Source organism: Oreochromis aureus, linkage group 9 (genome assembly GCF_013358895.1).
Source record: "Oreochromis aureus strain Israel breed Guangdong linkage group 9, ZZ_aureus, whole genome shotgun sequence".
NCBI lineage: Eukaryota > Metazoa > Chordata > Actinopteri > Cichliformes > Cichlidae > Oreochromis > Oreochromis aureus.
This window is the reverse complement of record NC_052950.1, coordinates 31,254,061-31,279,262: the sequence shown is the minus strand read 5'-3', so window position 1 is coordinate 31,279,262 and position 25,202 is coordinate 31,254,061. Positions and strand designations below refer to the sequence as shown.

The following is a 25,202-nucleotide window of genomic DNA, read 5'->3' as shown; positions in this document are numbered from 1 at the left end:
CGGCGGTTTAAAACCAAAAAGTGTTTTCTCACCCTCAGTCGTCTTTTGGTGGTTGTTCAGGTCATCTGGATCCCAGCGTCGTGGACCAGGACCGGCCTGGATGCGAATTTACGCCCAGGACTCTCACCTCTACCTGGAGAGGGCTGTCGACAGACTTCGGTGCTGGTTTACCCACGGCGTCAGGATGCAGAGGTCAGACCTTATTGGAGTCACAGAAACGTGTCTGCTTTTTCCATCTCTAGGCTCGAAGGACCAATTTAAATGACAGGGGATTTCTTTAAATCACCCTGCCGTTCTTCAGCTGAGACGTCTGAGTCGGAAAACACAACACTGCAGAAGTTTTTCACTCGCGAGGGGCAGTCATGGAACGCACGAATCTGCGCCCCACGACTGCCTGCGACCTTTATTTATACAAGATTGTTTTGTGTGTGTGTGTGTGTGTAAAGATAACATCACTCAAGGCAGCGGGTTTTTCCCTTTTCTACATCTGTATGTTCTCGTAAAAGAGCTGAGCTTGGTCTTCTCTACATCTAAATGTTCAGAACGACAGGATGCGGTTAGTATCTGCATAAGTTCAGCACACAAGTTACTAGGTAAAAAGTCATGTAGAAATATGCTTAATCACAAATAATGAAAGGATACATTTCATGTAGCTGATCACATATATACAATTTTCTCTTGACATTGGGATTTGGTCGTATAAGCTTCATCTTTGGTCAGTGTCAACTACACACCTGGACCATGTTAAATTGCGGAGCTTTTGAGTTTTCGGGATACGGTGAGGCCGTGGCGCCATGGCGAATTTCGATGACTCGCCATGAAAATATTATTGCCTCTCATTCAGTCATACATTGTCCGATCTGGACCAAAGAGCACACATACGATAAGGCTCGACCCATGAACATATCTGAACTACCATATTTGACACCAGGGACAGTGCCACCTTGTGGGAGCAGGAAATGTCATGTTTTACACTTTGGGGTTCAGTATTATGATGGGTGACATCTGCAGCCTCAAATTTCTCCAGGAAAGCCTTAAGGAGTTGATCTTGGGTTACAGTGAAAACTGTGACTTTTCGCAAAAGGGTGTGACCCCAGCAGCATGGCGAACTTTGATGTCTCGCCATGAAGAAACAAATTAGTATAACTCAATGAAATCCATGTATTCATGATCATTTATGTTAATGAGAGTGTGGGGAGTGAGTTGGAGGGTGGGGAGGGCTGCTTTTAACCATGTAAAGCACTTTGTGCTACATTTTTTGTATGAAAAGTGCTTTATAAATAAGGATTGATTGATTGATTGATGTATGTAAGGAGATACTGTAGCAGAAAGGCAGCTTCACATCTTCGCCATGTTGGCGATGACTGGAACAAAAAAACACACAAACAAGAGCTTTAAGCTTTTCTGCAAATACTTTTCATGTGTTTGTGTTTGCACGTATCTTTTATCTTCTTTACTGTCAGACAGTTAAACACCAGCGAGGCTGCAGCTGAAAGAACAAACGAGAAATGTCTTTTAAACATTACTTTAATGAAATGCTCAATCATGATGAATCAGATTCTCCTGCGTCTTAAGAAAGTAAAAATAAACTAAAAGTAAACTTACGGAAAGTACAAAAAAGGGTGAAAACTAGCGTATGTGGATAAATCTGGTATATTTACACGATGAATTCAATATACATTCATGTCTGACTCTGCTGCTTTGTCAACAGCAGCTGTGTTGCTTCCAGTCAGTATCACGTGCTGAGCTCTTGTGCCCTCCTCCTCCTTTGCATCTTTTCAACATTTTCATGTACAAAAACGTTGATGCACAAAATCTGCCATAAAAATCCTCATACAACAATATTTTTTCTGCTTCTTTTTTCATAAATGACTCATCATCATCATAATCACCTTTGTTTAGATGCAAGAAGAATCATATAGAAATGAAAAAGGTATAAATCTTCTGACCGAACCTGCTGGGACTGTGTGAGGTCCTGAGGCTAAGAGTAAGGATTTATCCACAGGAGAGCTGCGTTCTTACAAACCATCCCACTGTGTAAACCTGACATCTGTGGAACAGCTGAGCTGTATGATGTGTACAAGGACACAAAACATTATTTACCATCAGATCCCGAGCCCTCCATGTGTTAATCAAGAAACTGCTGCTGTGCTACATCCATAAATAATGAATAAATTAGGAGCTAAAGCTAAAAGGACAGTTTATTTGTACCATCTTCATGTGAACACATTCAAGAACATCACAGATGAAAGAAACATTAAAAACTTCCACACTACATAAAGCAAGAAAAATAGTTTTTCTTTCAGGTGGTTTCAGAAAAAACAAAAACATCAAACACCTCCAAGACTCTCTTTGAAAGAACTAAAAACCTTTATTCTCATGGTCCAATCATGAGTGAACTCCCCGATGAAGCCTTGTGTGCTAAAACATGTCAGAGTTTCAAAGGTTAAACATGAGTTTCCAAAACGTTTTGCTGGAGAACAATGAACTATTTGACTGAGTTTCAATTATTTACAGACGAGCAAAACCAGGACAGAAAAAAAAGGACAAAACTGACTCCGTAAAACGACAGAAAATAAGATCCCATGTAAATCTGTATTATGTAGAAGTTCAGCCCAGCAACCAGTTCAGTTCAACACAAGTTTAAATGATTCTATCTGAACTCTGTGGAGCCTGATCTCAAGCTTTTTGAGTCTGACACTGAAACCAGAGGATCTTTCTGTCTCTTCAGATTCACTGTGATCCAGTGATGGGAGTGATTTCAGCCCTGAGTGATCACGCTGATGTTTGCACAGAGCAGACAATGAGGTGAATGTTTGGGCACATTGGTAACAGTGAAACAGTTTATTAGTAACGTGGGATCGTTTGTGTGTGGAGTATGAACTGAGATTCCTGAAGCTCTTGTCACACTGGTCACAGCTGTAGTTTCCTTCCATGTGTGTACGTTCATGATAGTTACGACCACTTGATTGTAAGAAGCTTTTGTCACAGTGTCTGCACTTGTATGGTTTCTCTCCTGTGTGGACTCGTTTGTGTGTTTTAAGCTCACCTGCAGTGGTGAAGGATGACCCACACTGATCACAGAGGTGCTTTTTAACCCCACTGTGAATCAGTTCATGGCGTTTTAAGTCACATGATGTGGTGAAGCTTCTCCCACATTCTTTGCAGTATTTCAGTTTGTCTCCAGTGTGTCTACGATGATGTGTTTTTAGGTTGTCTTGCCGACTGAAAGTTTTTCCACAGAGGTCACAACGAAAGTCTTTCCCACCACCACAGTGATGACAGGGTTGAGAACTGGATCCATCTGTGTCGCTCTGCTTCTAAACAAAGACACAAAGACAGTGTAAGTCAGTCCTTCAACATTTTTATCCTGAACGTCGCCTGAAATAAAGAGCATCTCTGCAGACGTTCAATTACATTTTACTGTTTCAGTTAACACACTCAGTTTACTGGGCTGCAATAACTACAATACTACCACCATAATGCTACAGTAATACTAAAATCATAACTGACATGAAAATCTGAATAATCACTCAGAGCTGCTTTTCCATGCAGTAGAATTGCTAACATGCTAACACAGTTTAATGAGCAGAGTTGTTCCAAACAGTCAGGCTAAAATGACAAGATAACAATATAAATACATACCTCACAGTAACTGCACTTGTAGAGTCTCTTTCTGGTGTGGGTCTGTTGGTGTCGTCTCAGGTAATGTGGAGATTTAAAAGTCTTCTCACACAGGTCACATTTATAAGGTCGTCCCTCAGTGTGGGTAAACATGTGTTGTTGTAACTTGGCGTCTGTAGCAAAGTATTTGCCACACTGTTCACAGCAGTACACATCATGTCTGGTGTGAATGCGTAGGTGTATATTTCGGTCCCCTCTCTGGCTGAAAGTTTTTCCACAAATGTCACAGCTGTATGCCTTAATTCCAGAGTGGGTAACTAGATGACTCTGTAAGCTACCACTTTGAGTAAAAGCTCTGCCACACTGATCACAGCTGTACGCTTTAACTCCACTGTGGATGAGTTGGTGTTTTTTTAGGGAACCCTTCAAGGAAAAAGACTTTCCACACAAGTCACAGCTGAACGGTCTCTCTCCAGTGTGGATGACCTGATGACGTTTTAGTGAACACTTTGAAGTAAACGTCTTCCCACACTCGTCACAGGTGTGTTTTTTCTCTCTCTTTCTTCTGTGAGGTTTGTCGGCCTCCTGAGAGCGCTGACTTCTCGCTCCATGTTGGTCCTGCAGTGACAGAGATACAAACAGAGGCAGTGAGTGAAATGCAGCCGTGGAACAAACTGAACCTTCAAACTCCCTCCATTAACACTAGTTTTAAACCTGAAGGTGGAGTGTGGCACCAAACACCTTAAAGGTCTCTTATCCCCACCTGCTGGTAGTTCTAACACATTACATCCAACCTGGTGCTAAAAATAATTCATGACTGTTTAAACCAGGGGTCTGCAACCTTTTACACCCAAAGAGCCAGTTGGACCCGGTTTCCACGCAAAAGAAAACACTGGGAGCCGCAAATACTTTTTGACATCTAAAATGAAGATAACACTGTATATATTGTTTTCTACCTTTGTGTGAACAACTAAGGTGTGCTGCTTATGAAATCCATGAAGTGCTACAGAGAAAATTACATTTTATTTATGTAATCAACACATTTTGAACTCTTAAAGAAATATAACAAAAGCAAGCTGAACTAAAATGATCCATGTAGCAAACAAAAACTGTTGTGAGCTGCCACCCTTATATCTCCTTTGGGCTTTTGGAGCCTTGACCTGACTTTTAAAAAATAATTGGTAAAAAAGCACTATGCTGCTGAAAAATTGAAAATAGATATTTGCAAAATTCTGCCTAAATATGTATTTTACCTGGTAAATGTGTGCGGCGGGGGCGTGGTCTGCAGCGCCGCTGCAGGGGAGGCGGACGCAGCTGAGCGGCACCCGCAATCACGCCTCGCCGCCTTAAAGTCTGTGCTCTCTCTGCTGTTGTTGTTGGTGGTGTGTGTCGGGCTGTGAGCTGCGGCTACAGCCGGCTGTATGCGTACAGCAACCGTGTGTGAAAAGTGGTCAATAAAGAGATGCTGAAAAGCGCGTTCATGCAAACATCGTCGGGTCTGCCATGATGTGTTTACAATGGGACTTCTGATCCTGAACCTCTGCGCACAGCGTCTGCTAATCGGTGCTGTGCGAAGTCAGTTTACGCAGGACTGTAAGCTGTCATCTGTCGTCTGTGAGGCGTGAGCAGTGTTTGTCTTTAACATAGTTCACGGTGGAGCCAGGGGCGGATCTAGAGAAATTTTCTTAGGGTGGCATGAGGGTGGCAAAGAAATCAAATGGGGTGGCAAAATCAAAGCCTTTTTTTTTTCAAACACATATGCAGGTGGTTACATATGGTTAAAATGATTCAAATGCAGTAAGTATACGCGTTATAGTCTATAACTTAATTATTGTCTGTAGCCCACATAATTACACACTTTAGTTACATAAAACATGTGAGTTTTGATCTTATGTACTGTATAGCGTGTATGATAAATAAATATGTAGCCCAATAAGTATAAAATCCAGAAAGCTACACAACATGGAGCAGTTCATTTATAAACACAAGTCTAACTTAAGTTTCACACTGTTTTTTCTTAGAAAGAAATCACATTGTTACAGCTTAAATTACAGAAAACGTCAGAAACCTGCGCTGTCATGAACAAAAATTTAAACCTAATATTTTATGATTTGTTGAATTAACCCACTGAGGATTGAAATACAACCGGCCATTTTTGACTCCTTTTGAGTTTACATTTGTATTTCACCCTCAAATTGTTTCATTTTATTTTTTCCCCTTGCCTTGTTTGGGATCATTCTTTTCAGCTCAACTGAATGTAGTTGTTTTTTACTGACATACAGCATTAGTATTACTGATCTGAAATCACACAAAGAACTTAAAATCCTAGTAGTTTTTTTTTTTTTTTACTGTAAAAAAAAACGCTAAAAAAAAAAAAACTAAAATGAGAGAACAATCAGGCGTTGCCATAAGATGCCCCACAAATTAGGTGTGCCAGTAAAAACATTGTTGGTCCACCAAAAGACAGAGGAGAACAGCACAGGGATAAACCTGCAGGCCTGACAACAGGAGGTGTATCACTCCGCTGGTTTTCTACTTCGTGACAGTGTTTATATTGCAAATGTGCCTTTGTGACATTCATTAGTGCCCTCACTGACACACAAAACAAAACAACGACTACACAACAGAACAGCTACACGAGACAACACAACACACTAACTATACACTCCACACTAAACGTCACAAATCTCCCACATCTAAAAACTCGCTCTCTCTCTCTCTCTCTCTCTCTCACTCACTCTGTCTCGCTGCCGTCACTCCCAAAACTTTTCCTAAACAACCAAATCCCACGTGTCAACTTTTTTTTTTAATTGGTCGACATGCTACATTTTTCCACCAATAGGAAAGAGGTGGCTTTTTCTTTCTTTACTGTTTTCACGCTGTCCTTAGAAAACGCTTAAAAAGAAAACACACACACACACAAAACAAAAAACAAAAACGTGTTGACAGTATTTAGTAAAAAGCGTGGCTTATATATATTATCATAACTGTGGATTTACTGGCCTGTAATTAAAATTTAAAAACTTTGAAGTCCGAACTTTCAATAATGGCTGAAATAGAGACTCTGCGTGGCTGCAGCTTGTTGCTGCGTCAGCTTAAATCAGTCATGTGATTTGGAGGTGCAGCGTCCGTGGACCACAGAGGGTTAATAACACTCACCTTTATTCCATTTCCAGAGTGTAACATCCAACCACCTGTGTAAAATCCGAAATTCCCATGGTGTTGTTCAAAATGTGCTCTGACACAATCATAAGCATCTCCTGCTACTGAAAACAAGAAAAAAGCCGGTCAGCGCTATGGGCTGAACCATTTGTTAATGGTGGAGGGGGGGAACACTATGCAATATATTCAGTTTGAGCATTTATATTCACTGTTGACTGTAACTATATACGCTCAAACTGTTAATGCTATCTTATTTTAATAAACAACACTGTCATATGCAAAACTGGGGTGGCACTTGGGGTGGCAAGGGATCATTTTAGGGTGGCACCCTAAAATGATCCCTTGCCACCCCATTCCACCCTTCTAGATCCGCCCCTGGGTGGAGCTGCTGACATAATGTGGATCCGAAGATCCATAATTGGCCTACCTGGGGTTGAAAGTCTCGATAAATGCACGGTGTTTCGGCGGGAATACCGGCTTCCACAAGTGTGACGCTTATATTGAGCGAGGAAAAAATAATAGAATATAATTTTATATTTATATTTCAATATCACAATAATCTTCCACTTTAGAACTACAAGTTTAAAAGAACTAACATAAATAAAATACACTTCAGCGAAATACTTCTAATTTATTTTCCCAAACCACGCGGAGCCGCACTATAAGGACTAAAGAGCCGCATGCGGCTCCGGAGCCGCGGGTTGCCGACCCCTGGTTTAAACACTAAAATCATGCCCATCCCTCCTGATTGTACACACACACACACACACACACACACACCGACACAGTTGTTGTTTCTATTACATATTTCTATATTTTTTTTTATAGATTTATACATAATTATTCAGTGATAATAAATCATATGTTTGTTTATTTGTTTATTCAAAAGGAACCCCATTAGCTTCCACAACAGATGTTGCTCATCTTCCGTCAAATACAATCACATAAAATATTATACAATAAAGTGGATTCAAGATATCCACATAATTTGGCTCTTACATCCACAGTGTGGTTTCACAATTAAAATATAAGCAATCAATAATAACAATAATAATAATAATAATATCAATAACATTGAGGCACATTACACAAATATCAAAAACAAATCATCTCTTACAATATTACAACAACTAAAAGTTCTGTAAATCGGCTTTTAAATGTTCATTGAAGTTTTGAATAGTTGCTAATTCTCTAATTTTATAAGGCAATTTATTCCACTTGAAAGTTGCTCTAAATATAACAGTTTTACAAAATGTTACTTTTAACTCGAGGATTTACTAAATTGCAGTTTGTTGAAAATCGTGTGTAACCCACCTAAAATTTGCCTCATAGAGATGAACTGCTATTCCCAAAGAATGTCAGTAGGTGGCACTATGAGATTGTTTAGTGCTTGTGAACTTGAGTTGATACAGAGAAGGAGAATAGCGCTAAGGCTACGTATGCTGGTCGGAGCTACTCACCGAGTTTTTTCTTTAATCCTTGTTCAAGAAAAAGGTTATTTGTAAAGAGACAAATTGGATTTTACTCTTCCGCTTGTTGGGAAACGCGGACACTTTTTGTTGATGCCGATGTACCTCTGTTTTTGTGGTTTTTGTTCATTTCCGGTGAGTTGACTAACTGCGCTAGCATAGCAGGCTAATCGTTAGCTAATCATTAGCTAAGTGTAATATAAATTTCATGTGTTTCTTTTTTGTGCATCAGTAACGTGCTTTCTCTCAATTCATTGGATTGATGTGACTGCTGTTCACAAAATATGAGATTTGAGTTAAATTTGTATGATGTGGAAATTGTTTTAAGGTTCTTTGATTAATTTTATTGTTGATTGCATTAAGTTGTTATATACAAAGAGTGAAAAGCATTTGGTCACTAGTGTTGATTAAGTTGTTATATGATATTCATGTAAAATATGTTCACTGCCCTGTGCAGGTTGGTTTTTTTGTTGGAGTCTAAAGTTGCAAGCCAGGATTCCGGATCTCCAGCTGCAATGCAGGAAAGGTTTCCAGCCTACTTAGAAGTGACAACTGCGTTACTTCTTGACAGATAAGCTTATGAGATCTCAGAACAATACACTACCCGGGTAGTACTACTAACATTAACACTATACACACACACTCACACACCTGAACTGAAAAGACTGAAAAGAACTCTGAACACTGAACTCTGAACTCTAAAATTGAATACACGGACTGACAAATATGGACTATTGGAACTGTTGTGAACTGTTGAATGACTGTTTTTGGTTTTGGTTTGAATAAATGTTGACTGTTCTTTTAGCTGTGTGTCATTCGCTCCTTAGTCGATTCCTAGAGAACATAAGCCCAAGATCCTAACTTTCTCTACATTCAGTAGTGGTAAAGTATCGTGTGTTACATAGTATCCTTTTGTGGCGAGCCAGCCAGGAGCGATTAAGACACAGCTAATATTGAAATTACACCATTCTGCAATAGCATAGTCAATTTTAAGATTGTGATTTATTGTGATAAGCTTTCAATTAAGACAACATTGAAAAGTGATGGATTTAGCACAGAACTACGGGGTGGATTTTAAACGGTCCATCAGTATTACTGGAGTTACTAGTCTAGATTCTGATGCTGATATTATTGCTTCCTTGGAGAAATATGGGGTGGTAACAAGGATTCTGAGGGTCCCAAATGCACAACCAGAGTGTGGGGAAACTGTTATTGCTGAGTTTGAGTCAGAGATTACCATGGGGGATAACGAGTCAGATTTTCCCCTTGAGATTGAAAATGTGACCAACAAGAATGTAAAATGGCAGGCTAGTCGCATTGAGATGCCAGCACTGCATCAAACTCCAGAGCCAGACCCTGTTTTGACTGACTCAAGTGATGAAAATGTTGACAGTTATTCTGACCACAGTACTACACCCTTGATAAAGACAGCAAAGCTAAAGTACGACCACCGACGGCCCCTTACATCCCAGCCAGTCACCCATTCAGCCAAATCTCAGACTTGTAGGGTTGTTAAACCAAAGACTACTCCAACCAAACTTCCAGTGGTGACAGATGAAGTAACTAACCCACCAGAGATACAGCGTATAGTAGTGGAACATGTAATCAGAAATGACTCTGTCACTACACATAGCCAATCCAAATGGTTACGCTCATTCTCAGGCCGTGTGCCAAAACCCCCCGGAGAAGTGGATTTTGAAACATGGTGTTTACATGTTGAACTAATGTTCAGTGATGGCACTCCAGCTGACATTCAGCGGAGGAAAATACTAGAGAGTCTTCTTCCCCCAGCATCAGATGTTGTGAAGCAACTTGGTTATTCATCACATCCACGAGAATATGTCAGGCTGTTAGATTCTGCATATGGTCTTGTTGAGGATGGTGAGGAGATATTTGCAAGGTTTCTGAACACAAATCAAAATCCAGGTGAGAAAGCTTCTGATTATCTACAGAGGCTGCAAGCTCTCCTTAACACTGCTGTAAGCAGGAATGGTGTGTTTCCAGCAGATGCAAGTCGGCATTTGCTAAAACAGTTCAAACGGGGTTGTTGGGACCATAACTTGGTCCTGCAACTAGAACTAAAGAAAGAGACCACGCCTGAGTTTGCAGAGCTTCTGCTAGAGCTGAGGACCGAAGAGGACAGAAGGGCTTCTAAACTGGACCGGATGCAACGTCATTTTGGGCCTACCAAGATAAAACCAATTGCGCACATGCATTCTGTCCCTGACTTCCCACATCACACTGACCCAAGTGCAAGTGTATTGCAGGCCTATGTCTCTGAAACGGAGAGTCTAAAGAAGCAGGTTGCAGAACTGCAATTGCAACTGATGACAAAACCATCTAAAAAGCAAAGAAAGTGACAAGTTAAAGCAATGGAAAAAACACAAGAGCCACCCGCACCTGTAATTGAAACTCTGGTACACCAAATTCCACCACGAACCCAAGTGAGAGCTGAGCCCAAGGCTTGGTTCTGTTTTAGGTGCGGTGAAGACGGTCACATAGCCAGGAACTGCGAAAATGCTATAAACAAGGCTGTGGTTGATCAAAAGTACAAAGAACTAAAAGCCAGACAGGAAGAATGGAAAGCCCAGCAGCAGGGTCAAGCTTTAAACTGGAGCAGGTTCCGGTAAGGGGACATACGGGAACCAAGAACATTCACAAGAGTCCCAAGTCAGAACAGAGATGTCAAAGTAAACAACAACACGCTGAATGCATTCCGAATCACCTTCCAAATAGATTAGTCGGATCGAGGTCTCTTGCAGAGGTTAAGATTGGAGAACTATCACATAGTTGCCTCATTGATTCCGGGTCTCAGGTTACCACAATTTCAAAATCATTTCAGTTGACCCACTTACCTTCTCATCCTCTTTTGCCATTAAATGATCTGTTAGAAATTGAAGGTGCTGCAGGCCAAATTGTCCCTTATCTTGGGTACATTGAAGTTGACATCACTTTTCCACACAGTTTCACAGGGAAGGACAGGGTTGTAACTGTTCTAGCTTTAATTGTCCCAGATCACAGAGCAAATTCAGAAATTCCAGTCCTCATTGGTACAAATGCCCTCGACGTCTTGTATGAGGACTTCAATGAGCAAATGACCATTCCTGAGCATTGTACTTATGCCCCTCTCCTTAGACATCTGCATGCCATCTACAGGAGTAAAGCAAAAACTGATAGTTTTGTGGGGACAGTCAAGTCACAATGTAAAACCAACATAGTAATTCCAGCTGGTCAGAAAATAGCCTTAAATGGACGTGTCAGAAATGTCTGTGCAGGCCCTGGATCCACTCTTCTAGTCGAGCCCCACAGCCAGTCCAGCCTACCAGGTGGCTTGATATTTTCCAGCTATGTAATGTCAAAGCCACGACAGACATCCTTCAAAGTTCCCATTCTCCTAAAAAATGAGACAACGCATGATATCATTCTGCCAGCTCACCGTCCTTTGGCAGCGATATCTGTCCCACTTTCAGTTTCTCCTGCGAGGTCTGAATGTATGAATCGAACTGGAAGTTCAGAGCAGAAACATGCTCAGTGTTACACCACCCACGAAGTAAAACCAAGTGACAAAATAAAGTTCGATTTTGGTGACTCACCCCTGTCAAACGAGTGGAAAGACAGGATTGCTGAGAAGCTGAATTCCTTGTCTGATGTTTTTGCTAGGGGTGAACTTGATTATGGTCACACCACAGTGGTGAGACATAAGATTCGGCTCTCTGATCCAACGCCTTTTAAACAAAGGCCAAGGCCCATTCATCCCTCTGATTATGAAGCTGTCCGCCTTCATTTGGAGCAGCTGTGCGACAGCAACGTTATTAGAGAGTCCGAGAGCCCATTTGCTTCACCAATTGTAGTTGTGAAAAAGAAAAATGGGCAGATTCGTCTATGTGTGGATTACAGAAAGTTGAACAACCAGACGATCAAAGACGCTTATGCCTTGCCCAATATAGAAGAGGCATTTACAGCTCTGTCAGGATCCAAATGGTTTTCTGTTATGGATTTAAAGTCTGGATATTACCAGGTAGAGGTGGAAGAAGAGGATAAACACAAGACGGCTTTTGTCACACCCATGGGGTTTTGGGAATTCAACAGGATGCCCCAAGGAGTCACTAATGCTCCAAGCACTTTTCAAAGAGTTATGGAGAAATGCATGGGCTCCATGAACCTCAAGGAAGTGCTGGTCTTTCTTGATGATCTTATAGTGTTCTCCAATACTTTGGAGGAACATGAAGAAAGGCTCCTGCGAGTTCTGAACAGATTGAAAGAATTTGGTCTCAAACTTTCACCTGAGAAATGTCACTTTTCCAAAAGTCAGTGAGGTATTTAGGACACATTGTCTCAGAACAGGAGTGGAGACCGATCCTGATAAAATCTCTGCACTCACCACATGGCCCAGACCCACAAACCTGTCAGAACTGAAGTCATTTTTAGGCTTCACCGGCTATTATCGCAGGTTTGTCAAAGACTATTCTAAAATTGCTAGGCCATTGAATGATTTGACAGCTGGTTATGTCCCTGCCAGGAAGCTGAAACACCCCAAATCATCATCAAACAGCGACCTGAACCGTCCTTTTAATGAGAAATGGACTCCCTCATGTGAGGAAGCTTTCAAGACCCTCATTGAGAAGTTGACATCTGCACCAGTGCTTGGGTTTGCTGACCCCAGGAAAGCCTATGTTTTACACACCGATGCTAGTTCACATGGACTTGGTGCAGCCCTATACCAGGAAGAAGATGGTCAGTTAAGAGTCATCGCCTATGCTAGCAGAGGGCTGTCTAACTGTGAAAGAAGGTACCCCACTCACAAACTTGAATTTCTTGCGTTGAAGTGGGCAATTACAGACAAGTTTGCTGATTATTTGTATGGAGCCGACTTCACTGTCATGACTGACAATAACCCACTGACCTACGTGTTAACGTCTGCTAAACTTGATGCAACTGGACATCGATGGCTTGCTGCTTTGTCAAATTTCAATTTCAACATACAGTATAGAGCTGGTAAAAGAAATCAGGATGCGGATGGATTATCAAGACGGCTACATGTTTCTGTTGAAACTGATGACAGTACAACTGCTGAGGATGAGAGAGTAAAGCAATTCATTGCAAAGTTTACAGAAGAGGGAAACAGGGCAACATTTCCAAAGGATGCTCTAAAAGCTGTATGCGAGAAGCACCAAGTACGCATATCTCCTGACACTACTTACCACTACTGCCACTACTTACCTGCTGCGGTGGAGTGTTTGGCAGTGGATGCGAGTGCGATACCTGATGAGTTTGTTCAAGCCGACATGCTGACTGGTACTAGCACTCTTCCTCAACTCTCCCAACAAGATTGGGCTGCAGAACAAAGGCGTGACCCTATAATAAGCAGAGTCATAGACCTTGTCCATGCAGGAAAACGCCTTTCCTATCGTCTTAGGCAAAAGGAGGAAAGGGAAGTCCAACTAATGTTAAGGGTACAGGATCAGTTGTCTCTAATAGATAATGTCTTGTACCGGAAGCGAGTGAGCCAGGGCCAGACTCTTTTTCAACTAGTGCTTCCGAAGGAGTACAGAGAAGTAGCTCTTGAAAGTCTTCATGATGCAGTAGGTCACATGGGATTTGAAAGAACTGTTGACCTTGTGAGAACACGTTTCTTTTGGCCCCGAATGTTCCTAGATGTTGAAATGAAAATCAGAACATGTGAAAGGTGCATCCGCCGCAAGGCTAGAGCTGAGAAATCTGCTCCACTGGTAAATATTAAAACCAGTCGACCACTTGAGTTGGTGTGCATGGACTATTTGTCCTTAGAACCTGATAGCCGAGGAACAAAGAATATTCTGGTGATAACGGATCACTTTACGAAGTTTGCTGTTGCAGTGCCAACTGCAGACCAGAAGGAAAAGACCGTTGCCAAGGCCCTGTGGGATAAATTCATCATTCACTATGGCATACCAGAGCGGTTGCATAGTGATCAGGGCCGTAATTTTGAATCGGCAGTCATCAAAAACTTGTGCCAAATGTTAGGCATAAAGAAAACAAGAACAACCCCCTATCATCCCCGTGGTAATCCAGTAGAACGGTTTAACCGTACACTGCTAGGGATGCTTGGAACACTCCAAGAAGATGACAAACTAAAATGGCGTGATCATGTGCAGCCATTGGCTCACGCCTACAATTGCACAAAAAATGACACAACTGGGTATTCACCCTATCAGCTCATGTTTGGGAGACAGCCAAATCTTCCAATTGATGTGGCTTTTGGACTTAATGTGAGTAGGCAGGACAGTGTAACTCACAGTGAATATGTGAAGAAGCTCAGGGAAAGCCTACAGGAAAGTTACAAACTTGCTGTGGAACATAGCGAGAAAACTGCCCTACGCAATAAGTCAAGATACGATCTAAAAGTGAGAGAATCCACCTTGGAGGTTGGAGATCGTGTTCTTGTCAAGAATGTTGGAATACGAGGGAAACACAAATTAGCTGACAGATGGAGTCAGACGGTCTACAAAGTTGTAAAACAGATCAATGACTCTCCTGTGTATGTTGTTGCTCCACTCATGTCAGATGGGCCTGAGAGGACACTGCATAGAGACTTACTGTTACCATGTGGATTTCTGTCATGCTCAGTGCCCATCGAACCCAGTCATGGAAGTCCAGAGAAAGAGACACCCAAAGGCGACATCTCCAAAGAGAATCCATTTTCTGAAGTTGAAGGAGACTATCATTATCTGGGTGATAATGACAGTGTGTCTTATGACTTTCCAGTAGTTTACGAAGAAGTCAATTACCCGGCTTTCACTACTGTCAGTGAAATCCCCAACGCAACTGAGTCTGTGTCAGAACAAAGTGTGGACCGAGACGAGTCTGATCTAAACCCTGCAGTAGAGAAGTTTCATTCTGCACCCATGGAGCTGGATGAGAGTGATGTTTCACTTCACGGTTCTAGTGGAAATGACATTGGAAATGACCCTCCAATGGAAGAAACAGGTGTTATTTTTAATGAGGAATATTCATCTGTTCACGATTCATGTGCTGATATAGATCCAGCTATAGAAAATGATGTTGAACCTCTGAGAGAGGTTATTGACGTAACTCGGGAGCAGTACCAAACTGAAACAACCGGGTTGTCGGATGGAAAAGAGGAGAGTGATGGAGATGGATTGGAGGCAGAGGTTGCTAAAGATGAAAAACCCCCAGAAACAAGAGAAATCAGGCGGTCAACTAGGAACAGGACTGAACCTAGCAGACTAACCTACAACACCTTGGGAAATCCCTTAACATTAGTGATGCATTCTCTTTTAAACAGTCTTGATCAGGTTTTTTCACATGCCCTTGACTCAAACCCTTCCCCATGTGTTGGTAGGGTAAAAACCATTTAAAGTGACTGCTGTCATGCGGGGATGCATGCCCATTTAGGGGGGGAGGGATGTAACCCACCTAAAATTTGCCTCATAGAGATGAACTGCTATTCCCAAAGAATGTCAGTAGGTGGCACTATGAGATTGTTTAGTGCTTGTGAACTTGAGTTGATACAGAGAAGGAGAATAGCGCTAAGGCTACGTATGCTGGTCGGAGCTACTCACCGAGTTTTTTCTTTAATCCTTGTTCAAGAAAAAGGTTATTTGTAAAGAGACAAATTGGATTTTACTCTTCCGCTTGTTGGGAAACGCGGACACTTTTTGTTGATACCGATGTACCTCTGTTTTTGTGGTTTTTGTTCATTTCCGGTGAGTTGACTAACTGCGCTAGCATAGCAGGCTAATCGTTAGCTAATCATTAGCTAAGTGTAATATAAATTTCATGCGTTTCTTTTAAGTGCTGTCTTATCTTTTTATTTCTTCACTTGTGAATCTTTTAAACCAATCGGAAATATTTCTTTGAAAGCTAGTAGGTAAGTTTTATTTATTGTAATGAGATGATAAATATGAGCAGTCTTTGGCTAAATAGTACTGTGTAAAGTGTAAAGTGTAAAGTGTGTTGTGTTAGTCCCCGAAGGGAAATTACTCCTCTGCATTTAACCCATTCACCCAGTGAAGCAGTGGGCAGCCACCAGTGCAGCGCCCGGGGAGCAGTGTGTAGGGACGGTACTTTGCTCAGGGGTACCTCAGGGTAGCCGTTCAGTGGGGTCGAACCCCCGACCTTCCGATCATGGGGCAGACACTCTACCTACTGAGCTATCCCTGCCCCACGTTTTGCACTTTACTTGTGCATCAGTAACGTGCTTTCTCTCAATTCATTGGATTGATGTGACTGCTGTTCACAAAATATGAGATTTGAGTTAAATTTGTATGATGTGGAAATTGTTTTAAGGTTCTTTGATTAATTTTATTGTTGATTGCATTAAGTTGTTATATACAAAGAGTGAAAAGCATTTGGTCACTAGTGTTGATTAAGTTGTTATATGATATTCATGTAAAATATGTTCACTGCCCTGTGCAGGTTGGTTTTTTTGTTGGAGTCTAAAGTTGCAAGCCAGGATTCCGGATCTCCAGCTGCAATGCAGGAAAGGTTTCCAGCCTACTTAGAAGTGACAACTGCGTTACTTCTTGACAGATAAGCTTATGAGATCTCAGAACAATACACTACCCGGGTAGTACTACTAACATTAACACTATACACACACACTCACACACCTGAACTGAAAAGACTGAAAAGAACTCTGAACACTGAACTCTGAACTCTAAAATTGAATACACGGACTGACAAATATGGACTATTGGAACTGTTGTGAACTGTTGAATGACTGTTTTTGGTTTTGGTTTGAATAAATGTTGACTGTTCTTTTAGCTGTGTGTCATTCGCTCCTTAGTCGATTCCTAGAGAACATAAGCCCAAGATCCTAACTTTCTCTACATTCAGTAGTGGTAAAGTATCGTGTGTTACACGTGTAATATCATTATGTATTTCATCTGGATACTGCAGCTGAGCAGAAATAAATGTGGTGTGTTTAACAGAATTGCGTTCTTTATAACTACAAGTAAGCCATAGAATATTTGAGCCTGTACAGGAAGCCAAGAAAGTTGATAATGTATTTTATCGATATTAGTATTAGAGATGGCACGATGCCACTTTTTAATGTCCAATACCGATTCCGATATCATATTGATATCTGCCGATACCGATATGAATCCGATATAGCCTTTTTTGTGCTCAATAAAACTGTTTTTTAAATAAATATCTTGCTGCATTTTGTATAAGTTCATACTCAAGTTTTAAAAACAAGACACTAAAGCTATTCCGTTATACCAAATGAGCCCTTCACTCTACTCCCTCTTCACCCACGACTGCAGACCTGCTGATGATTCTGACACCATCATTAAGTTTGCAGATGACACCACGGTGATTGGCCTCATCAGTGACAACGATGAGACCACCTACAGGGAGGAGGTGGATCGTCTGGCTGAGTGGTGCGACACAAACAACCTGCTGCTTAACACCAAGAAGACCAAGGAGCTCATCGTGGACTACAGGAGGAAGGCTGACCCACATCCACCCATCTACATTAAGGGGACGGCTGTGGAGCGTGTGAGCAGCTTCAAGTTCTGAAAAGGGCTGGGAAAATCATCAAAGACCCCAGTCACCCATCACATGGACTCTTCACCCTCCTGCCCTCTGGGAGGCGCTACAGGAGCCTCCAGATTAAGACCACCAGGCACTGGAACAGCTTCTTCCCCACAGCTGTCAGACTCCTGAACTCTGCCTCCTGACATCTGACCCACGTTAAACTTACGGACTGAACATACACACACCCACAACCACCTACACACACACACAATGGACAACTGTACCCTCAAACACACAATAATAACATGGACTGAACCACCACTCACAACCACTAGCACTTTATATAGCCTCTGTAGAAATTATCCACATATCTCACTTATCTTAACTGCACCACTGTATAATTCTGTATAAATAATCATTCTGTATAATACGATAATTTTTAATTGTACAACTGTTTATAACTTGCATATTTCCCATTTCTGTATAGCTGTATATCTCATATTTCTGTATAGTTTTTTTTATTTCATATTCTGTATAGTTTTTCATATTTATATCCTGTTCATAGCCTGTACATACTTATAGTTATAGCATATTCATAACATACTTCATACCGTGTACATTATAACATACCATACAAACCATAATAGACCCATTTCTGTAATATACTTACATATCTATATTATTGCTAATATATATTGTAATATATCGATATCACGGCTAAAGCACTTCTGGATGGATGCAAACTGCATGTCGTTGCCCTGTACCTGTGACATGTGCAATGACAATAAAGTTGAATTCTATTCTATTCAAATATTTTATAGTTCAGCAACACACATCAATCTAATAAATTTAAACCTGCACCATCCTTCCTATTCTGGTATTTTAAAGAGTACTTATCAGAAATATTAAACAACCTAACTAATAGAGTTGCCAACTCCCAGCAAAAATCTCCCAGAACCACCCCCGCCCTCCACCTCATGATGCTTATTCGACGTAATCAACTTTAATTTAATGCACGTGTACATCAAATGCACAGAAATAATCAATTATGTTTCTACAATAATTAAATACATTCACCATCTTTCTTCAACAGAATTGCAGACTGCACAGATGGTACCTTCCCAAAGGAAAAAGGACTATAGCTTACCAGGGTGTAAATTAGACTTAATAGTTACCATATACAGTAATGGATTTCTATACATTTAATCAGATGACCACTTTGGTTGTAAGATTCAGATAATTATTTATTAAAAGTTAGTCCTTTAAGTGAAATAACAAAGAAAAGTATTTTTTGTGCCTCCCTTTTTTTGTTAATGCCCTACCTGCCCCCTGGCAAAGCTTTGCTAGACCCACCCCTGCACAGTTACCAGCAGTCAGCTACTTAGAAAACATGAGAGAAGAAGAGGCAGCTGCAGCTTAAGGACACAGACTAACTCCAGTCTTTTTTCCTCCATTCTAGCTGAAGTACGGGACAAATCGCTTCCTTTTCGCCTCAGTATGGAAGAGATTAAGATTAAAAATGCTGCGGTTTGGAAGCATGTAGTGAGGCTCCAAATGCTCCACCAGTTCGCCGACAGGTCTCGCAGACAACAGCCGCTCTATCGAGTGACACATACTTCTCTGATAAGCAAAGCTGGGTTACGCCAAGTAGCGCGTTTTGTGAGGTGAGGATCGGTCCATTTTTAATTAGTATAGTATGAACATCTAATCTGGACGCCTTATTCTGGACTGACTGAAGTCTCTTAAGATCTGTCTTATTAGCTGCTGACCAAATGATTGAACAATACTCCAGATGAGACATTATTAGTGCATTAATGACATCTTTCATAATTGAAGAAGTGATACAGAAAGAGCATTTCATAGCCATAGCTATGCCTTGTCCCATGTTCTTAAAAACAGTCGATGTGCTGAGACCATGAAAGGTGGTGATTTATGGTAACGCCGAGTAGTTTAATCTGGGTGACGTGTTCTAACACTGGCTATGGAAAGACTCAGTTGTGGGCTGTTGACTAATCTGCTTCTAATTAACATAGATTTGGATTTAGATACATTTAAAATCATGCTAATGAGATTCGAAGTGCGTTTCTGAGATACCGACGAGGCCTCCCTTGCAAGTAAATCGATTGATCGCTGTTGCCTTGTTTTTCTTTCATGGGAATAAGTCCTGGAGACAGCGGGGTCTGAGTTTAGACCCAACAGGTTCAGTAAAGAAAAATGTCTGATTGCCAATTTCCACTGGAAATGCCTTTTAGTTAAACTGTCAGCAAGGAATTTCCATTTGCACTGTTAAATTTTTATATAACTTCAATACACATAAAAAAACAGCTGTTTGTTTAAGTGAAAATACATTGATGGGATTTTTTGCACTAATAAAGTTGTGGAGTTGTAAAGTATTTTGTCTCGTCAATTATATCGTCAGTTATATCATTATCGCAAATTTTCAAATGTATATCGTGATAAATATTTCTGGTCATATCGCCCTGCTCTGTCTGTCACCTTCTGTGTTGAGCTCATTGTTTTCTCTGTAGTGGCTGAGCTGAGTCCAAGTAGCTGAAAATGTTCCTCTGCTGCTCCGTCAGACTCTTCTCCTCCTGCTGATCAGCTGGGACACAAAACAGATCTTTGTTAGGCTCCACACTGCACTGAAGAGTCAAAGTGTCTCATATGTTCACCTGACAAGTAAAAGAACACATTTTTGGCAACTTATTGGAAACAAACACAAAAGGTTTAAGCACCGATACAAAATGTAGCAGTATAGCAGGAGAGACTGAGGCTTGTTATTAGAATCAAATGCACAGTGGGCCGACACACCAATATATATACACACACACACACACACACATATACATATATATATATATATATATATATATGTATGTGTGTGTGTGTGTGTGTATGTGGTGTTAAATAGGCCTATACTACTGCGCTTTGATATCGCTCATAAGGGTGAAACTCATTGTGAAACGTTTGAGAACCACTGCTACAGAACAATGGAGATTTCCGTTATATGGTAACACCCTCAAATCACGTGACGCCCAGAATTGTACAATACTGATGCTTGAGAGCGCGCGTGTGATGCAAGTATGTGTAGAGTGTTGAGCGCGTGATCAGTGGTGAGAAAAACAACTCACGAAACTTGACCTTTCTATACTCGTGGCTCACTTTCACTTCTAATCTATTCGTTTGCACACTTACACACACACAGCTGTGGTTTCCTGTTTTGCTACACTCTGGAGAGCCTCGCCTTTAACGGTCTTCTCTCACAGAGAGCAACAGAAAACTTCATTCAGAAAACTTCGAAAAACTCGAGATTGACTGAACTCAGTTCAAAGTTACCTTGGCACTTACCTTTAGATGTGAGAGGTAGTGATGGTCCGCTTGAAGCTGACGCTCCGGTGCGTGTGTCAGAAAGATCAACACGCTGCTTCAGAAGCACTGTGTCGAGGCTTGATTCGTTTGGCCAGAGTCACGTGATTAGTGACGTCTGAAGCTTCATTTAGAACGTACCTTTTTTTTTTTTTTTTTGTTAAGTTTGACGAGCATCTTGACTTTTGGTCTTTGGATATTAACAGTCCTGGGTATGTGACTTCTTGTTTAACAGAAATGTTACAGATAGCATTTGCAGTGCAGCCTTTAATTGCTAGTAATTCATATTTTTTAGATTTAGACATAAACCAGATGCCTCAGAGAAATCACTAATAACACTAAGTGCTAGACGGATTTGATTTGCATTCTTCAAGAAGAGTGGTGTCATCAGCTAGCTGGCTGATGATGAGCTCCTTATCAGCTATGGTGATTCCTTGTATAACAGGTCAAATCTTGGGGTGGAGTCGTAATCATTTTAATTGAGCTATTGCCATTCGTGTACAAGGTTTTGAAGCTTTACAGAAAAATTATCCAAAGCCAAATTTTTTCAAAGAGTGGAAAATAAATTGATGTTCAGTTGTATCAAAGGCCTTTTAAAAATCCAGGAAGAGAATGAAGCTATTGTCAGATACCAAATCAGAGTAATCAAGTAGATCCAAAACCAGTCTAATGTTATTAGAAATGTGTCTATTTCTCATAAAGCCTGATTGTGTCTCATCGATAATTGTATCCAAGAACTCTTTAATTCTGTTATCAAGTACTAAAGCCATAATCTCATAGTCATTATTGAGCAGACAGATGGGTCTCCAATTATCAATAAGAAGTAAGTCTTTGTTTGGCTTTGGAATAAGTGTTATGAGACCCTGAGTAAGAGTAGGAGGGAGGGTGTTATTCTCTATACTTTCTATGAAAACCTGCAGTAAGAACGGAGCACTTCCTCTCCATGGCCTTATCAACATCCAATCTCCAGACTTCAGACTCTGCTGCTGAGGAGAAACAGAATCATCTGGCAGATCATTTGTTCTCATGACTTCTGTAATTTTAAACATTTTTAGCATCCAATCTGCTAATGTGCTCTCTCTTCTGCGTTTCTATCATCACTACAGAAGACTAAAACTCTAAATACTCTACCATATATAATCTCAAAGAGTCAGACCGTTCTCTGTTGGAGTAATCCTCATGTACATCTTAACTAGTTCTATACAGTCTAACCATGTCCTGCCTGTCTCTTCCATTGACTTCCTAAGTCTTAGCTTTACTGTGCCGTTAGTTCTCTCTACCAACCCTGCACTTTGTGGGTGATATGAACAATGATATTTTAGTGTAATCCCTAGATGCTGTGCCATTAATCCAATCACTTCATTTACAAAGTGTGGACCATCATCACTATAAATAGTCTCTGGAATCCCGTGTTCCGGGATGATATTCTTACATATTGCTTTGGCAACCGAAATGGCATCTGCTTCCCTAGTTGATAGATTGATTGATTAATATATCTTTATTAGTCCCACAAGGGGAAATTTCATGTTAAGGCTGCTGACCTATTGCACGCAATGGCGGCGCCATCTTACCCTCCAACCATACATACATTACACAAAAACATCACATGGTGAAGACAGGTCAGAGAGGTATAACAATGGAAAATGCACCACATGAGGAAAGATAAGGAGAAAAAAATAACTCCTCCCAGACTGAGCTCCAACAGGGAGATCAGTTTGAGAACAGACAAAAACACCTCTGCACATAGCACATCAAAAAACTCTTAATACACCAAAGAAACACATGACAAGCAACAGGGGTGGGTAAAGGGTGAGAGACAGCCAGTGTAGACAGTACATCCGGGCCTGCAGCCTATGCGCTGGTCTCCTTTATTCACCGTCAGCATCGCAAGGGAATAAGCGTCGAAGGCGTTTGGAGGGGGAGGGGGGATGAGTGTACATCTGCATGTGGGTATATGCCTGTGTGTGTGTATGTGTCCAGAGTTCAGCTGAGACAGTGTCCTTCGCCCTGCCAGGCTAAGTAAACAAGCATTCCCTAATGCAACTGGATCTTTCCCTCACATGTGTTGCACAATTACACATGGCAATTCTACTGGGCAATATTATTGCTTCCAGCAGATTTTGCAGGAGTTTGTTGTGTTGTACAGGGTTCCCTGTAGAGGCTGTCACACCTCGTCTCACCCACTGCACTATAAAGAAATGTAATGTAGCAAATGCATATTGGCTATCAGTGTATAGTGTCTCTCTGCAGCTTTACACCCTTGCGTTAAAGCTAGCATCTCTGCTGCTTACGCAAATATGAAACATGCTAGTTGTCCTGCACAGATAATTTTCTCACTATCTACTACAGTAAAACCTGTTTTAGCCTGTCCCTCTGCTGTTGTAAAACTCGAACCATCAACAACCCAAACCATTCCCTCATCAAGTGGCACATCTGTTAAGTCATCCCTCGGCTTACACTCCTTCTCCACGTGCTCTCTACACTCATGAGAAGTGCCCTCTTCTTTCGTTGGCAAAAGAGTTGATGGATTCAGAATTGTGCACCATTTTATGGTTATGTGTGGTTGTAAGAGTAACAGTAACATTAAAGACAAGTGTCTTGCAGCTGACAGAAATGTAATTTTAGTCTGCAGTAGTAGAGATCTACCTCGTGTGGAACTAACAGTGTCAAAAGGTGAAATAAACTATTTCCTGAAACATTGTACAGCTTAAGCTGCTGCACATACTGATCTCACGCATGGAGGTAAAGCACAAGAAACCAGAGCTAATCTTTTTAGGATAGTAAGTTACTGGCTTCACTTGTGGAAAAAGTGCTGTTAGTTATTTCACAGTCACCTGACATTTGTGCTGTTCACAGAACCACAAGTCCATCGCTGGACCTCCTCTGCGCTGTCACTTTTGGATCTTGGCATGCTCCCTTCATCCCTCAGGTTCTCATGTTCCAACGCTGCGGACGATTTAAGGCAGAGCACGTCGTACACCTTAGTTGTCTTCTTCAATGCCAACGTTGAAACGCTTCCACTCCTTATGGTTGTTTGCTGTGCAAAGACTCCTCTCGATGATCTCCTGGAAGCCCAGTAGCACAGCTCTCTGCGCGATGTCTGCTGTGCTGAAGGTGATCTCTGATCCTCCTGAAGCCTCTCTCCTCCTGAAGCCTCAGCTTCCATCTTGTGGACGATCCCCTCAGTCACTCCTTCTCGTCATGGCACCTCACGACATCTGCAAATTAAAAAATGACACTCCTCTCGCCACATGGCTTTCGCCATGTGTCAACTCCCCAGTGAGACATGTACAAGAATGTTGCACATTCTCTCTAAAACAATCTCCAGGTTTTCCCACTTGGAGCAGCCAAACTCCAACCTTTAACCCTGTGTCAAACATTAGTCAGTGGTTAAATGTTTAGATTGTTTAACTCATAGCTCCAGCCTGTATCCTAGAAGACAAAGTCTTCAAGTTAAAACAACTTCACATTTGCAACCAACGGCAACTCATAACTGTAATAAAGTATTCAGCATCACAGAGACAAGGATCATTGCAGGTTTATTCTAAACTCATTAAACTCCTACTTTTTCCATAATTTGCTCCAAATCACTGAACATCTCAACGTCATTCCACATTGTAATCAGTGACTTTCCTTAAGTTTGTCACTCACCATGAGCCCAATAGTGGTCAGATAATGAACCCCATGTAACTATTCTGTAACCACTGCACATCTGTTCGATTGTCACTTGTCTGTCTGTGCTGAATCCTTTACAAACACTCTTAAAGAAAAACAAACATCAGCCAAACACACGGATCATCCTGGTGGTCAGGCATCGGCCATCCCGATTCCAGTGGTGCTGTGAAAGGTCATAAAGTTAAGTAAAAGAAGCAACAATGGTTTTAAACACAGTATCACACTGTATTCACTTCTCCCCTGTAACATTCACATTTTGTCCAACATTTTCTCAACAACACAGTGTAATTTCATCACCAACATATAGCCTGTAACCACAGTTTTCTTCACACAAAATCTCAGTAATCCTGTGGTAGAAAAACATTAAGTTGTGTCCTGCTGTAAATCACATGATCAAATCACATGATTAACCATCTGTTGTAG

At 41.2% G+C, this 25,202-nt stretch overlaps 1 protein-coding gene across 1 annotated transcript in view; it reads right to left on the bottom strand.

Moving 5' to 3' along the window:
* Nucleotides 1-1,134: 1,134 nt before the first annotated feature.
* Nucleotides 1,135-25,202, bottom strand: part of LOC120441906 (gastrula zinc finger protein XlCGF7.1-like) — a 38,331-nt gene continuing 14,263 nt past the window's right edge. The window contains exons 3-4 of the mRNA XM_039617417.1: nt 3,050-3,320; nt 1,135-1,364 (exon numbers count right to left, since the gene is read on the bottom strand). Of these exons, the coding sequence (XP_039473351.1) occupies nt 1,339-1,364; nt 3,050-3,320 (297 nt within the window). The 3' untranslated portion in view covers nt 1,135-1,338. The remainder of the gene's footprint in view (nt 1,365-3,049; nt 3,321-25,202) is intronic.